Source organism: Cyanistes caeruleus, chromosome 8 (assembly GCF_971803275.1).
Source record: "Cyanistes caeruleus chromosome 8, bCyaCae1.hap1.1, whole genome shotgun sequence".
Classification (NCBI taxonomy): Eukaryota; Metazoa; Chordata; class Aves; order Passeriformes; family Paridae; genus Cyanistes; species Cyanistes caeruleus.
In genome coordinates, this window is record NC_141708.1 from 18,495,637 (window position 1) to 18,509,555 (window position 13,919).

The window sequence follows — 13,919 nt, forward strand, 5'->3', positions numbered from 1 at the left end:
TAACCTTGAGCTGAATTTAGTTTGCTGGTTCCATCATGCAGCCTATCTGAGGTGCCTCACTGAGGTTGCCATGTAGCTTTTGTCTCTAACCTAGGAGCCTCCAGCTGCTTCTCACAGGAAAGGCTAGCTGGTCTTTGGGGTCTGTCTCTCTTTTTCTTCCTATCTGGAACTTGATTAGTGGGAACCTATGCCAAGCTTTATTTTGGCTAAAGAAAACCCTGGCATATTTGCATTTAGCCCCTAGTTGACTAGGACATTCCCAATGCTTGCTATATTTTTTAAAACCAAGCTACTCCTGTTTAAAAATTTCCACACACAGTGCTCCCATCACATCCTGCCTGCCTGCATCCTGCATCCATCCTGGAATCATGTTCATTGGAGAGCCCTCTGTGAAAGTCCCACACCTCATTGTTGTTTCTGAGAGGAGCCACATCTCTGCTGGAGCACAGAAGACACTTACTATCCCAGTGTAATGCTCAAAGCAGAAACATCAGCCAGGCTAGGAACACTGAAAATGAGAGCTACAGATTGTGTCTGTGGCTAATGTTGTTGCTCTGGTATAATCCTCTATGAGTTTTTTCTCAAGCACAGCTTTGCAGTCAGGGATCCCACCAAGGCAAGCACGACTTGGGTGGAGCTGTCACTTCAGGCATGCTCTGCTCTAGTAGCAGAGCAGAGAGCACATGTGAGCACAGTCCCAGTGTGGTCCCTTTTGGTTTAAGCCAGTCCTAGGCTATTCTCTACAGGTAGTAGCTCTGAAAATCAAGGAAGATATGAGCTTTAGTACAACATGGTTTGAATGTAATTTCTAGGACCCAGTATCTAGTCAGTGATACTGGATGAAATGTAGCCTGGCCTCTCTGCTTATAGTACCTTTGACTTACTGCTGATGAGCCAGAATACCTGCTATTTAATAATGAACTTTTCTTCACCTCTAGGGAAGATGCATAAACTTCACCCGTGTGAAATCGGACGGAACCTCTGCCCCTTACAGCCCACCACCGAAGGTGCCATGGCGCGACAACGCTCCCCTCAACAATGCTCCAAGGAATCCTTCCTCTCCTGTGTCTCTGCAGCCTCCTTCCAGGCAGCCACCTCCTGGACCACCTCCGTCCCGAGCTCCTCCTGGACCTCCTCCTTCGCGCCCCCCACCGCAGCCCATGGCTTAGAGTGCAGCAAAACCTGATCGACACAACATGTCTCTTTGCTGAACACAGCATATTTATTGAGTATTGGTTTACAGTTAAAGATATCAGAATTTGTTGCTGGTCAGCAAAAAGAAAAAAAAAAAAGAAAAAAAAGGAAAAAAAATTGCCAAGTGTCAATTTTAGTGTATGAATATATTTATACCACACGTGCTAACATTCAGTGGAAAGATTCAGAGCTATGGGTAACAGAAAGAAACCAAAACGATGATCTAGATACAGTAGCAGCTTTTGTGTGTATACATTTGAAGATCTATTTAGATAGGACAGTTGTCTGACCTGTTACGTCAGATCATTCATTAATAACTTTAGCCGGTACTCGTGCATCAGTGGCTTTGATAGCTGCCACCTACAAGTTGGCTCAACATAGTTCATTGAGGAAATTGCTTTCCTTTCCCCAACAGTACTGCATCCAGATGTTTATATGGATCAACAATTGCAGAGATAACTTTCTGCCTTTGGTTCTGCAGGTGGAATTTCCATGGAAGTTTTAAGAAGCCTGTAACAGTTATGAGGTAACATGAGACTGTGTGCCAATAATCTAGCTCAATAATCTGTATAGAAGAGGATATTTTTTTCCCCCTGGAAAACTCAGTTTTGAGCCTGCCATCTCTGCATATGTTTAGATGTGGTTGCATAGGACAACCACTGAAGGTGAGATTATCTAAAAATTCAGACTTTGTAAAAGGTTTGGGTTAATATTTGTCCAATGTTCAGAGGAATTTTGAGAAAAATATTTTGACTTGATCTTTAGTTTTCATTTATAGAAAGAGTAGTCCAAAACAAAGCAAACATACATGGAATTTGAGCGTACACACTGCAGTAAGCAAACAGAATGTGTTATTTATATCAGCAGCATTGAGGCACTGATTCTATTGCTATTTGATTGGATGAATTTCCTTTTGATCTTACTGCCAAGAAGAATTCAACCCTTTTGTGGCTCAAACATAAATTCCTCTTTTAGCAGCTGTTTCTTTAGACAGTTCAGATGCCACTAATATGTAACCCTGCAGTCTACCTGTGGCTGAGGCATGGTGTGAAGAGTGAGGATGAGTTTTATCCCTGTTTTATATGCTTGGCTGCTCTCGCATGACCTCGGTTCTGGGTGGCACCAGAAAGCGATGTGAGCGCCCACACAGAGGTGGGAATCTATGACGCGGGATTGTGGGTCAACCCATTATTAGTGTTCACTAAGCAATACCTGAGTGGGTTGTGCCCAGAGCATTCCCTAGTGAATCAAAATAACACCTGAGCTTGCTTTTTCTCCACCACTACCTATTGTATTGGAGAGGGAACCTATGGCAGTCTGCTTTGGCACTGGCTCTGTTTTTAGGATAGTTGTAGAAATAATGATATGTTGCATTATGACACAGCATATATATATATTTCTCCATCTGTGCGTGGGCGTGTAACACATCACCATAGTTGTTGGCACATAAGTCTAAGATAAAACTCTAACTGTATCATGCAGTTGCTCCAGATTTAAGACCTTTTCATGCCATTGTTACAGGCATATAAAGTTGTACTGGTACAAACAGAAATCAAGCTTAATGTTTCCAGTGGAAGGCCTGCTTGCAGAACACCACCAAGCTCTCATCAGTCTATGCTGATCACTGTGACATGCCGTGTGTATGCAGCTGAGGCTGTCAAACATAACTCAGAAGAACCACAGAGCCTCTTTCTCCTCTTGCACTGCTCTGCTCTCTTGAGCTTAGCTCTTACCTCATGTATATTGGTGCAGGTAGTGGAATCATGGTTGTGAGTGCCAACTGGCCTTGGAGCTGTTCCTAATTTAGGCCAGAGCCAGCAAAGCACTTCTACATGTGTTAAAATGTCCTGCAGGTCAAGAGAAACTTCCTTATGCTCAAGTCCTTTGCTGACCCGTGACTTTGTTGTGACCAGAAAGGAGAATTGGAATGCACTCAACCCTATCCTCATTCTTTTTAGACACTTGAATAGGGTCTGCATAATTTGGTTCATGAGAATAGATTTCTGTTTGGAGGGGAAAGAAGAGTGTGTGTGTGTGTGTGTGTGTGTGTGTGTGCGCGCGCCTGTGCCTGTGTGTGGGAACTGTGTAGGGTTTTGTTTGGTTCCTCTTGCTCTACAAAAATGGCTTAAGAGTTGCACTCCTGTGAATGGAAAGGCCTTTTACAGCCAGTGTGACACAGAGTCATCACCTATCTCTGTTTCTTTCAGCTGAAAGGTGAAACTAAACCAAGTCCTATTTTCCACTGCAGTTCTGGTGGATCTCTGCTGTTGACCCCAGTGAAAGGAACTGGATGACTGTAGTGAGAGGGCAGGGGGAAGGTGCTTCACAAGCAGAGATCAATGATGGACATTATGCTGGTAATGTGGAAACCCTGAAATAATCTTGCTGGGTCTAGCAAGACGATTTGTAATGTGTATGTACAGTGAACTTAACAGCTTCTCACGTTGGTTGTATATGAATAATTAGCCAGCAAGTGCTAACTAGAAATTGAAATGGCAGAGGACAATAAAACTGATTCCCATGCCAGGACAAAACAGGGCATTAGAGCTTTAACTTCTCATGGGGTTGCGACAGACCGCTGCTCTGTAGATGCCAAGTCTCTTATCAGCAGGCAGCAGTGAGATTGAAGCTGTGACTCGGTGGGTCCAGAACTAACTTTAGCTGATGAAAAAGCCTGGGAGCCAGATTTTGTCTTGTCTTGCACCTGTACAGGTCTTGGGAGGGGTGAGTAGAGCTGGTGGTTTGCCCTCATGTTAATGTTAGTGGAATTTGACTCACTACCAGTAACAGTGGAGGTGTTAGCTTAGGCAGGGCTTCTCACAGTCACACATCCAACATGCCTGTTGTTTGCAGTTGAGGAGAATATTCTTCTTTGCTGGAATAGACAGTTTTGCAAAGATAACACATACTAACAATTCTGCACAACTTGCAGATGCAGCAGGAATGGGAACAGCTTAGGCTTTGCTAAATCCCAGGTGAATGGATTCATGTATGATAAAGCAGGAACCACCATGGGTTTGAGAATTAGATTTTGCATAATGAGAATGCAGGAGTTTCCTGCATTCTCACTGTAAAAAAAAATTGAACATTTGGTGCGTAACTCAAGTTTTGGCTGCAGCCTCTGTGACAGGAGCACTGCAGGTTTAGTTTGCTGGTAAAGGAGGAAGACTGAAATTTCCTTTGCAAAGGTGGGAGCTGTGAATATGCTGGCTACAGAAAGGCCTTATGTTTGTATAGAAATGTATCCATTTGCAGTGATCTCAGGCACTGGAACAGCACAGTAGGAGAAACTAGTTGCTATTTGATCATCTGTTGAGCTTGATGCTTACCTGGTATAAATCAAAATAGACCAACTGAAATCAAGGCAGTAATATTCATGTCCATCAGACGAGAAATGTCAGAAAATAAAGGAAGGGACAAAATTCCTCCAATAGGCTTGTTGTTTCAATGTTTGTTTTGGCATTCTTGTATATGTCAATTGTGATTGTAGTAGTTACACTGCTAAGAAATGTTCTCATGTGGGATGATTCCCATGTATTTTCCAGTATACAACATCATTTGACACTTGCAAAAAGTGAATATCTAATGCTTCCCCAAATCCTAGAGGAAAATGAGGATTCAGGAGACCTTGATCTCACACTTAGTACAGATGTGAAATGACACAAGGTGCAAAGCAGCGGGGGGGGAAACTCAATGTGTTTAAACCTGATACAGAACCACATTGATCAAAGAATATTTATGGCCATCTTTCAGGCTCAGTGCATGTGTTGCCATCTGTGGGAATCGCCTGCAGAGCAGACGGTCCTAAATAGGGAAAAAAAAAAGAAAAGAATCAGCTTCTCATGTGAAAGGGCAAGCATAACAATGAATGACATTATTTCATGAACTGTACCAGTTCAAATGCATGTGCACCTGGTGCTCCTAATACTTTTTAGTCCTGTTGGTCTTCAGACAACATGATTAGTAATATGCTTTCTCTCTTTAATCATTTGCTGGTTTTATTGTTGTTACTTTTTTTTTTGTGGTTTGTTTGGGTTTTTTTAAAGAAACATTTCACTGAGAAAACAGCCCTACTTCTGTAAATATAGAGTTTAATTTGGTGGAGACAGCACACTTCTGGATGTTACTGCTGGACAGTTATTTATTAAAAGGGGCTCAAGGTGAATAAATAGAGGTGGCTCAGGATACATGCATGCAAGTGTGATAATGCAATATAGCATTTTCAGTTCTCTGTAGTTTTGGGGCAAGGGGAATTTTTGGGTCATCTTAGCTTTTTTAGAAGTTTGTTACTGATATACCTTTGAATAATGCAATAGAGATTCCTAACATATAACAGCGCTTGAACAAATGTGTAGATTGTGATAGATTTTTCATTTGGGAGATGAGGAGAAGGGTAGTGAGGGACAAATGTTTTAGGAAATGTTTTCATTTTTATGGGGAAAAATGTACTGTACTCAATCTTTTAATTTTTCATTTGTTTAGAAAGATGTAGTGTTTTCAGAAACAGTGGGGATGTGGGCTGATCCACAGTTGGGGCATGGAGATGAGGGACAGAGGAAGCAGGAAGATTTTTGAGGGATAAAGAAGCTTTACTTTGGGGTGTGGGTTTTTTACTGGTACATGTGGTACAAATTTCTGTAACTGACATGCTGCTTCCATGTTATAATCATGTAACTTTATGCATTTTAGGCACATGCTCTGTTTTTCTGAGAAAACCTTGCAAATGTAATGCCTGCATGTAAATGTGGGAGATGTAGCCAAAATCTTGTAATCCAACATAATGTAGTCTTTAATGGCTTCAGAATCAACAATAAAAGTGCTTACTGGTTAAACACTACAACGAATTTCATTGCAGGGTCATTTCAGGAGGTGATAATCTTCTCTGTATCTTCTTTTTAATCAGCTCAGGCACATAATTGTCAGGAGAAGAATGTGGAGTTGGGCTGTCAGAATTACCACCCTCCACTTGCTACTAATTCAGTTAGGGACAAGAGTATGCTCTGTGCCTCAGTTTCATGTTTCTAGGCTGAGAATTTTGATCTTTGTCTGATTCAAAGGTAAGCCATTGTTTTTGGAAACCAGGTAGGAATGCTAAGTAAATTGAACTGGAGTCAGGGCTCAGACATTTATTAACACATGGAGCAGAGCCTGAATTAATTGCTGCTATCTAAAAGAGTAGTCATAGAACACATAAAGTAAAATCCATGCAAGATAAAATGCCAGAGCTGAAGACTTTAACAAAGAGATATTCCATGGCAAATCCTACACCTCTGAAAACACTGGAGTCACCAGGCTTCCGACAGAACTACAGATTTTCAATCCCTCCCTGCTTCCAATGTTTCCTCTGTATCTGTTCCAGCCTGATTGAGGACTGGGGGCAGAGGGCTGGTGGACATAGGGCAAGCAAGAAGGTCAACAGGGGTAGGCCACAAAAATCTCCAACCCAAGCAGGCCACAATTATGGGTAATCAAGGCTGCTGCAAAGCTGCTGAGCTGTGCTCTGCACTCAGTGTGCCCAGCATGGCAGCCACAAGGGGAAAAGAAGCTGGTCTTTTCACACACATAATCCCCTGAGCACATGTGAGCCTCATCTGCAAAAAACGGTGGACACCAAATTTTGGGGGTTTGGTAGCCACATGAACTCATTGCAGCAAAGCAGGTGGGAGCTGCGTGGTGGCTGAGCCAGGCATTCACTTCCCTCTGGGCAGCTCCAACTGGCTGTGCTGCTAATGGGAATTGAAATCCTCAGCCTGGAGCTGTGCTATTCCCTCATGGAGGCAGGGGCTCTGACAAAAAGCCTGGCTTGCTCTCACTCTGCACCCCAAGCTGGCAAGACAATAGTCACCCAGTACGGTTTTGTGGCCTTCGCTCTTTTTTGTTCTTCCATCTGCTTCTTACTCAAAAAGCAGGCTTGGAAGAGATCAGATAAACAAAAGTGGTCCTGCAGCCAAGGCTCTGGGCATTTTCATTCTGCATTAACAAAACCCTACATTGGCTGCAGCTGTGGCTGCTTGGATTTACGCATGCCTGAGACAACAAAATTCAGATTTGACCTGAACTTTCCCAGTGACTGGGAATGTGCAGTTCCAGGTCTTTGGTTATGGAACTGTCTATAAATAGCCTCTAGTGCTGATTTAGAATCTTTCATCAATGTACCTCACAGTCTCAGGAGTGGCATTTATATGTTCACATACACCAGTCTCTACCCAATCTGGCTGCATGGAAGTCAGCAACAAGAATTTTTTGGCTTTGGCAACCTGAGCCAGGAATGGAAAAAATGCTCTTTTCCCCTCTCCTCTCATTCCTTCAGAAACCACAGGCAGAGCATGTTGCCCATGCTGGAAGTTGCCTGGACTTTGCTCTGTGAATGTGTTTTGCCCTTTGAGATAGGACTCATCTCAAGTTTCATCTGTTTTGTGACAAATTTCGCCTTTTCCTGCACATTGGAGGACCTTCCTTTTCACTGCACAGGAGTCGGCACTGGAGTTTCCTGGCCAGGTATCACTCTGATTTCTGACTGCAGCTCCAACTGTGACATTATGTATGACATGAAAAAGTTCTCTAAAAGAAACCTTTCCTGCTGGAAAGTTTTGCCTGTGACATAGATTGAGAAATGTATCCTTCTAAGCTTTCAGAGATGCATGATTGCATGGATCAATACTTCACTGAAGGTCCTTAGATAAACCCATCTCAGCCACAGAGGTCACTCACTGAAGTGAGCTCTCCTCACACCAGCCTCTCCCTGCCATGGAGCAGCTGCCTTCCCCTTCATCCATGCTGGTGTCCTGCATCTTGCTGAGCCTCCAGGCTGTGATTCTGGAGCTCAGACTATGTTTCTTCACGGTAGAAATAGGAGCCCTGCAGAACCACCCTAAGTCCTGTGACCCAGAACACCTCACACTTGGTGTACACTTTTCTCTCTGATGGCAGAGATATGGATTGAGAGCATGAGTTTTCCCAGTGAGCACAGGAACACAGCTGTCAAGCCATAGTCATGTAATAAACACCCATGTGTTTGCCACAAGTTACCAAATACAGCAACTCTTGCCTTACTGGTCATGCCTCATTCACTGTTAGGGTAAAATACTTAGTGCCCTCAAATATTTCCAGCCTCTTTTTTTTTTTCAGTACATAGAAAGATGTTTTGAGGTGGAAACAGGAGTCCCAAGATCCCCCTTCATCATCAAAGACATTTGGCCAATCAAAACCAAAGGGAAAATATGGCAAGCACATGTGGCAGCGCATTTTCTTCAAAAATACAACTGTTCCTGCTTTGTTCCTCTCTTTCCTTTTGTATCAAGAATATCTTAGTTAACAGTGAATGTGCCTAGGGGTAGAGGTTGGTCCTAGTTCAGCTTTTGCATTTGTTTTTTTTTTTCTTTTCTGGATTTCTGATGCACCTGTTGGGATCTTCTTTGATAAAGGGATTTCACCATGCCAGTGAGGCTGTTTTTTCCAGCTGGAAAATGCTGTGATGCCCTCAGCAGACAGTGCCTTCAGAAGGTAGTTTAAAATCCTTGACAGGCATCATCACAATGGTAGACTGGGCTCTGCTATAGCTCACCAGGAAACTCCAGCTGCAGGAACACCAACAGCCTGTATCTGAGACATCAGGAGTGACAGCCTATCTGCCAGGACACTGAGAGAGACCCTGGAGGGGTCTGTCTCTTCCCAAACTAGCAGCTATGGCCAGGGACTACTTGTGCCTTGAAGCACTTACTCTTCTCTAGGGAAAAAAAGTGGGTAGGGAGAAACTGTAACTCTATTTCCCAATCTCTCTCTATTTTTTTCCAATACTGATGGTTTGTATTGCTGAAGTGACTCACAAATGAACGTATGAAACAGCTGATTTCCCTCCTGGCCATACACAGGAGCAAAGGAGCAGGTCTGCCTCTAGGCCAGGCCAGCTGGACTCAGCATCACCCCAGGAAGAGAAGGCAGGATGCTTCCCAGGTGGTCTCAGGAAGTATCTCTGCAATGTTCTCCTGGAAGTTCTATCTGGGAGGTGAGGTTTTGCATCCCTCATGAATCCTGTTCTCTTTTTCCTGAGCTGTGGAAGGTACAGGAGTGGTGGTTGTCTGCTCCCCATGGGTCTGAGCTGCAGCCTGCTGGTGCCAGCAGGTGCTCTGAGGGGTTGATGGAGCACCTCGGGGTTCACAAACTCCGCACTGTTGTTTTGGTGGGGTGGCCTTTCCTTCCCTCCTGTGAGGCTAGTGCAGGCCAATCAAGTTATGGCTGCTTCTCTGCCCTCCATTTGTGCCTCAGTTTCCCTTCCTGCAAGGACAGAGCCCAGCTCTGGCTGTTGGATCACTACAGCTCAGCACTCCTGGCCAGGCAGTTTCAGCAATGGTAGCTGAATTGTAGCTGCCAGCTTTCCTCTCTGGGTACCTTTGCAGCACGCCCTGGGGCAGAGGCAAGAGGCTTGAGAGGCTCCTGGTCCTGGCCAATGACTCATGTTTGGCATTCCAATATTTTTGGTAGTTCAGGAGCAGCCCCAGCTCAAGCAGGAAATAAGTGTAAAACCAGCCTGTCAGTGTGTTTGCAGCCAAGAAAAGTGCACGATGCCTCTCTGCCAGGGCTGGCCTCAGCAGCCATGGCCCTGGGACAGGGAAGAAACACTTCTCTTTGCTTTTGTTTTCCTTTGGCAAGATTTTAAGATGCCTTTTCTACATCCACCAGGAGAGATCTGGATACCCATTGCAGTGTTACCTGTGTGACTGGCATGAGCACACTGACTTGGGTGGTGTCACTGCAATTCTGCAGTAGTGGGAAGGGAACCAATATCAACCAAAAGGCCACAGATGTTGCTCTGCTCTGACATAAAATAATTGGGAGACTGCAAGCAGTAAAGGGTATGTTGCTGCCTTGCTACTAACAGCTGGACTCAGACACATACAGGAATGTGAGCAAATTTTTCTTTTTTACTTTTCTCTTAGGTTGCTCTGCGTGTCATGCTCTTAGGTCTGCCTCCATCACAGGGTCATTTCAAACAGCAGGACTGTGTTTAATTGTGTACAAACACCTGTACTTTTCCATCAAGGAGCACACAAAAAACAATTCCCATAGAGGCACAAAATACTTCACAGCCAGGCATTCAAAGACTCGCTAAATGCTGCCTACAACCTTCTGCTGGCATGTGAGCTCCTGGCATCTGTCATGTCCCCATCAGACCCAAGCGAGCTGCCTCTGACCATTTTGATTCAGAGGGTTGCTTTCTTCATTGGCCTTTGAGGTTAAACAAGTACAGCAATTGCCTGCTTTGTGTGGGGAATGGTTGTTAGAGCAACTGGGAGGAATTCCTTGGCACCAGCACTAGCTAAGAAAGGAATGAGCAGAAAATGCTCAGGCAGAGTCAGTGCCAGAGCAGAGGCAGGGCAAGTGTTGGTGCCTCGCCCTGGCTCTCCCACCTGCAGCAGTGTCCCTGGGCAGCAAAGCTGCTGGGAAAAGCAAAGTCCACACCCTTCACTAACCTCTGCAAACCTCTGGGCAGAGACCCCACAGCACAGGCACCACTGACAGTGAGGTGCTGAGGAGAATCAAGCCCTGACTTTTCACCCTTTTGTTCCTTCTCTAATTGAACATGCCCCACAACATGCAATATGAAATTTCTCTTTTGCTTAGCTCATAGCTGCTTGCAGTGCAACTTGAAAAACTTAATTGTGATAATGATTTTCAAATGGAATTAAACCTATTTTGGGGTCATTTTCACTGTGAGACCTAGTTCAAAGGCACTAGAGGAAAAGGCAGGGTGAGTAGTGAGCTGACAAGTAGTACAATTTTTGGGGGGCTCTGGCAACTTTAGTTTTGCATTACAGATGCTCTCCTTGCTCTAAACTGCTGCCTCCCCCATCTGACCCTTTTCCCCACCCAGCTCACACCTCATTCATAAACATCCAATAACTTTGGATAGACTTGCTGGCAAATTTACACAGCTCTCCCATTTAGAGATCTAATTTCAGGTGAGGTGATTAAGAGTGATAAACAGGAAGAAACAGGGGAGTAGGGAAATGGAGCAGCAGAGGGTAGTGCCTGGTCTCTGGTCTTGTTCACACAATGGCTTAAAACCTGCAGGATGAAACCCCCATGGTCTGACAGACTCTGAGCCTGCCTGTGAGGGGCTGGGCTATGAGCCTGGAAGGTAGGGCCAGGTGCTCTCAGTAATAATGGGTGTAAAGCTGAAAGACTTGTATAAGGGTAATGTTCAGATCTGGATAACACGTAGTATGTGAGTTTAGTAATTTCTTTTATACGTTAAAAAACACCCTAACTCTGACATTTGCTGAACTGTGTCTTTGTCAGAGCTCCAGTTCTGCATGGTTCTGCTTACAGACTGGCTTGGAGAAAGGTATCAATTTTTTAGCCTTGCAGCAAAATACACCTCTCCTGTTTGGTCTAAAGGGTATTTTCTTCTTCAAATTTAAGTACTTATGTTATATGGTTATAGTATTATTGGTTTGCCCAACAGTATATCTCTGTGTTTGGTCTGCTGTTTCCTCAATGATTCCACTTGATTTTCAAGTCCCTGGATGAAAAATCAAATAAATGCATGCTTTGGGATGAAATTCCCAATGGACTGTGCTGTTTTTGTTAGTCTGGAAAAGATTTTATTAGAGGTGAAAGCCATGAAAGGAAATTGCTGAGCATTTGAGAACCTGGTTTCCACAGGCTTTCATGTTCCAAAGAAGTCAGCTCTTGGCATGAAACTTTCCAGGCATAGGGCCAGACTTCAAAAACTCATAGATGTAAAAGGGGGCTGCCTCTATACCCTGGAAGACTTCAGTCATCATCAATGTAAATAGAGCATCCTTTAGACCGCTGTCATTCGACCTACAACAAGCCTGCCTGAGATTAATGGGTAGCAAAAGCTTCTCAAAGTGATGCCAGTCATGCATCTTTCTAGGGCTATTGGCACCTTTTTGTTAAAAATCCTGATTGTGATTTCTATTTCCTTTGTGCTGGCTGAGTACATATCAGGGGCAGCTCCAGTGTCAGTGATTCAAGCTTGCAAAGTCCTGGGACAGAGTCAAGAAAGGCTAAGTGTACTGGTACCTGCTGCATTTTTGTCTAGCTGAAAATTGATTTGGACTAAACGGTTTAAAAATACAAACCCAAAGCTGGTTACATCTTATGGTGTAAGATGTTATTCTGCAGGAGGTTGCTGCCCAATCTTGTTGGCTGGCGGCTGTGCCTGGCATGTCAGCAGGTGTAGGGACTCTGAGAGTCTGGAGGAGGTCAGTGGGTGAGGCCTGAGAAAGGGTCACTGTACAGACACACTGTGGGTGTCTGCACCCATGGCATGACTGACCCACTGCCCAGGTATTCCTCCTGCAGATAGATCAGAGATGGATTTTGTGGGGTACCACAGTACACTGCACTACACACCATCGCTGTCTGAGACAAATTCTAACCACCAGTATTATGCTGAGCACAGCTTCTGGACATTTTCTGGTTTGTGCATTTGGGGTTCACTTTCCAAAACAGTAGTGCCTGAAATGCAGGTATGGCCCCTGGACTGGGGGGGACAGTGCCAAGGTGAGAAAGTTGAGCTTGGGAGAGCCCATGCATCATCTTCTGCCCCTTTTCTAAAGAGCTGCATGTCCCTGAGGGCGATGGTTGAGATATGTGTGAGGCTGTGCCTTGCTTACTGGTGCTGGAACAGCTGTGTGTGTCTCTGGTACACAGCAGTAGTCCATGAACCACAGATAAGCTCACTCACACAGCACAAGTGCTAAAGAAGGGACAAGAACTGCAATGAAGACAAATCTGTTCATGTTTACAGCTGCTCAGGGTGACTACATTTGCACAAGCAAAAGGAGTGCAGGACTGCTTTCTGCTCCGCTAGCCTGCAAGTCCTCACTGCTCTGGTCTATATTAAGCCTGTGCAGCCTTGCTCTGAGCCTTGCAGCACGTTTCAGGTTCTCCAGACCTTTCCTAGCCTGTCCATATTGATTAAAACCTGGCCAGTGTTTCTATGTATTAAAATGTCCTGGTTTGTCCCTTCACAGCCTTTTTAGTTTATGACAGCAAGAATGACCCCTCGGACTTTTTCCCATTTGCTGTCTGGTTTGGTGTCTGCTGCCCTCTGTGACCTATGGCTGTTTGCTGTAACTCCGTGATTTTCTGCCTAGAAGGGCTTCTTTGTCCTTGGAGTCCTCAAGAAAGCTTATCTCCATGGCAAGCTGACCAAGTATACCCCAGCAGAGGGAAATGTGTATGTAGGCATCAAATACTGGGATCCGGCAAAAGCAGGCGCACCCTGCTCGCAAAGGCACCTTGTCTTTGCCATCCCCAGAGGAGAAGGACTGAAGGAACACTGGTGAGCTCTCCTTGCTGTAGATCAGCCTGCCTCTGCCATGTGACTGGGAGCAGAGCCAGTGCAGACCCAGCAGCACGGTTGTCACACCAGGGACAATGCCGTCTCCTCCTTCCCAGCTCGCCCTCACCGTGTGATGGATGTGTTGGAGACAGGGGCAGCTGGCCCAGCTCATTCTCTTGGGAACAGCCAGGGCAATTTCCCAGGCCATCAGGGCCTTGTGAGTAAAGTGAAATAGCTGTGTGTGGGCAGGAAATAAGAGAGGCCCACAGTTTGGTGTTTACCCAGCATCCCATGTGGGCCTGTAAATGTGGAGGGCATAAAGCTCCTACATAGCAAGAGTTAAGATATAGCTGGTGGGAATGTTTCCATCAGGGCAGCTTTCCATTGCAAATAAATAAATAAATGCTGG

General features: G+C 44.9%; 1 protein-coding gene across 2 annotated transcripts in view; it reads left to right on the forward strand.

The window, feature by feature from the left end:
• ANTXRL (ANTXR like) overlaps positions 1 to 6,031 on the forward strand; it is a 60,075-nt gene extending 54,044 nt beyond the window's left edge. For both annotated transcript variants that reach the window (XM_086900438.1, XM_023929565.2), the window contains one exon: positions 939 to 6,031. In XM_086900438.1, coding sequence (XP_086756564.1) covers positions 939 to 1,169 — 231 coding nt within the window. In that variant the 3' untranslated portion in view covers positions 1,170 to 6,031. The remainder of the gene's footprint in view (positions 1 to 938) is intronic.
• The last annotated feature ends 7,888 nt before the right edge of the window (positions 6,032 to 13,919 follow it).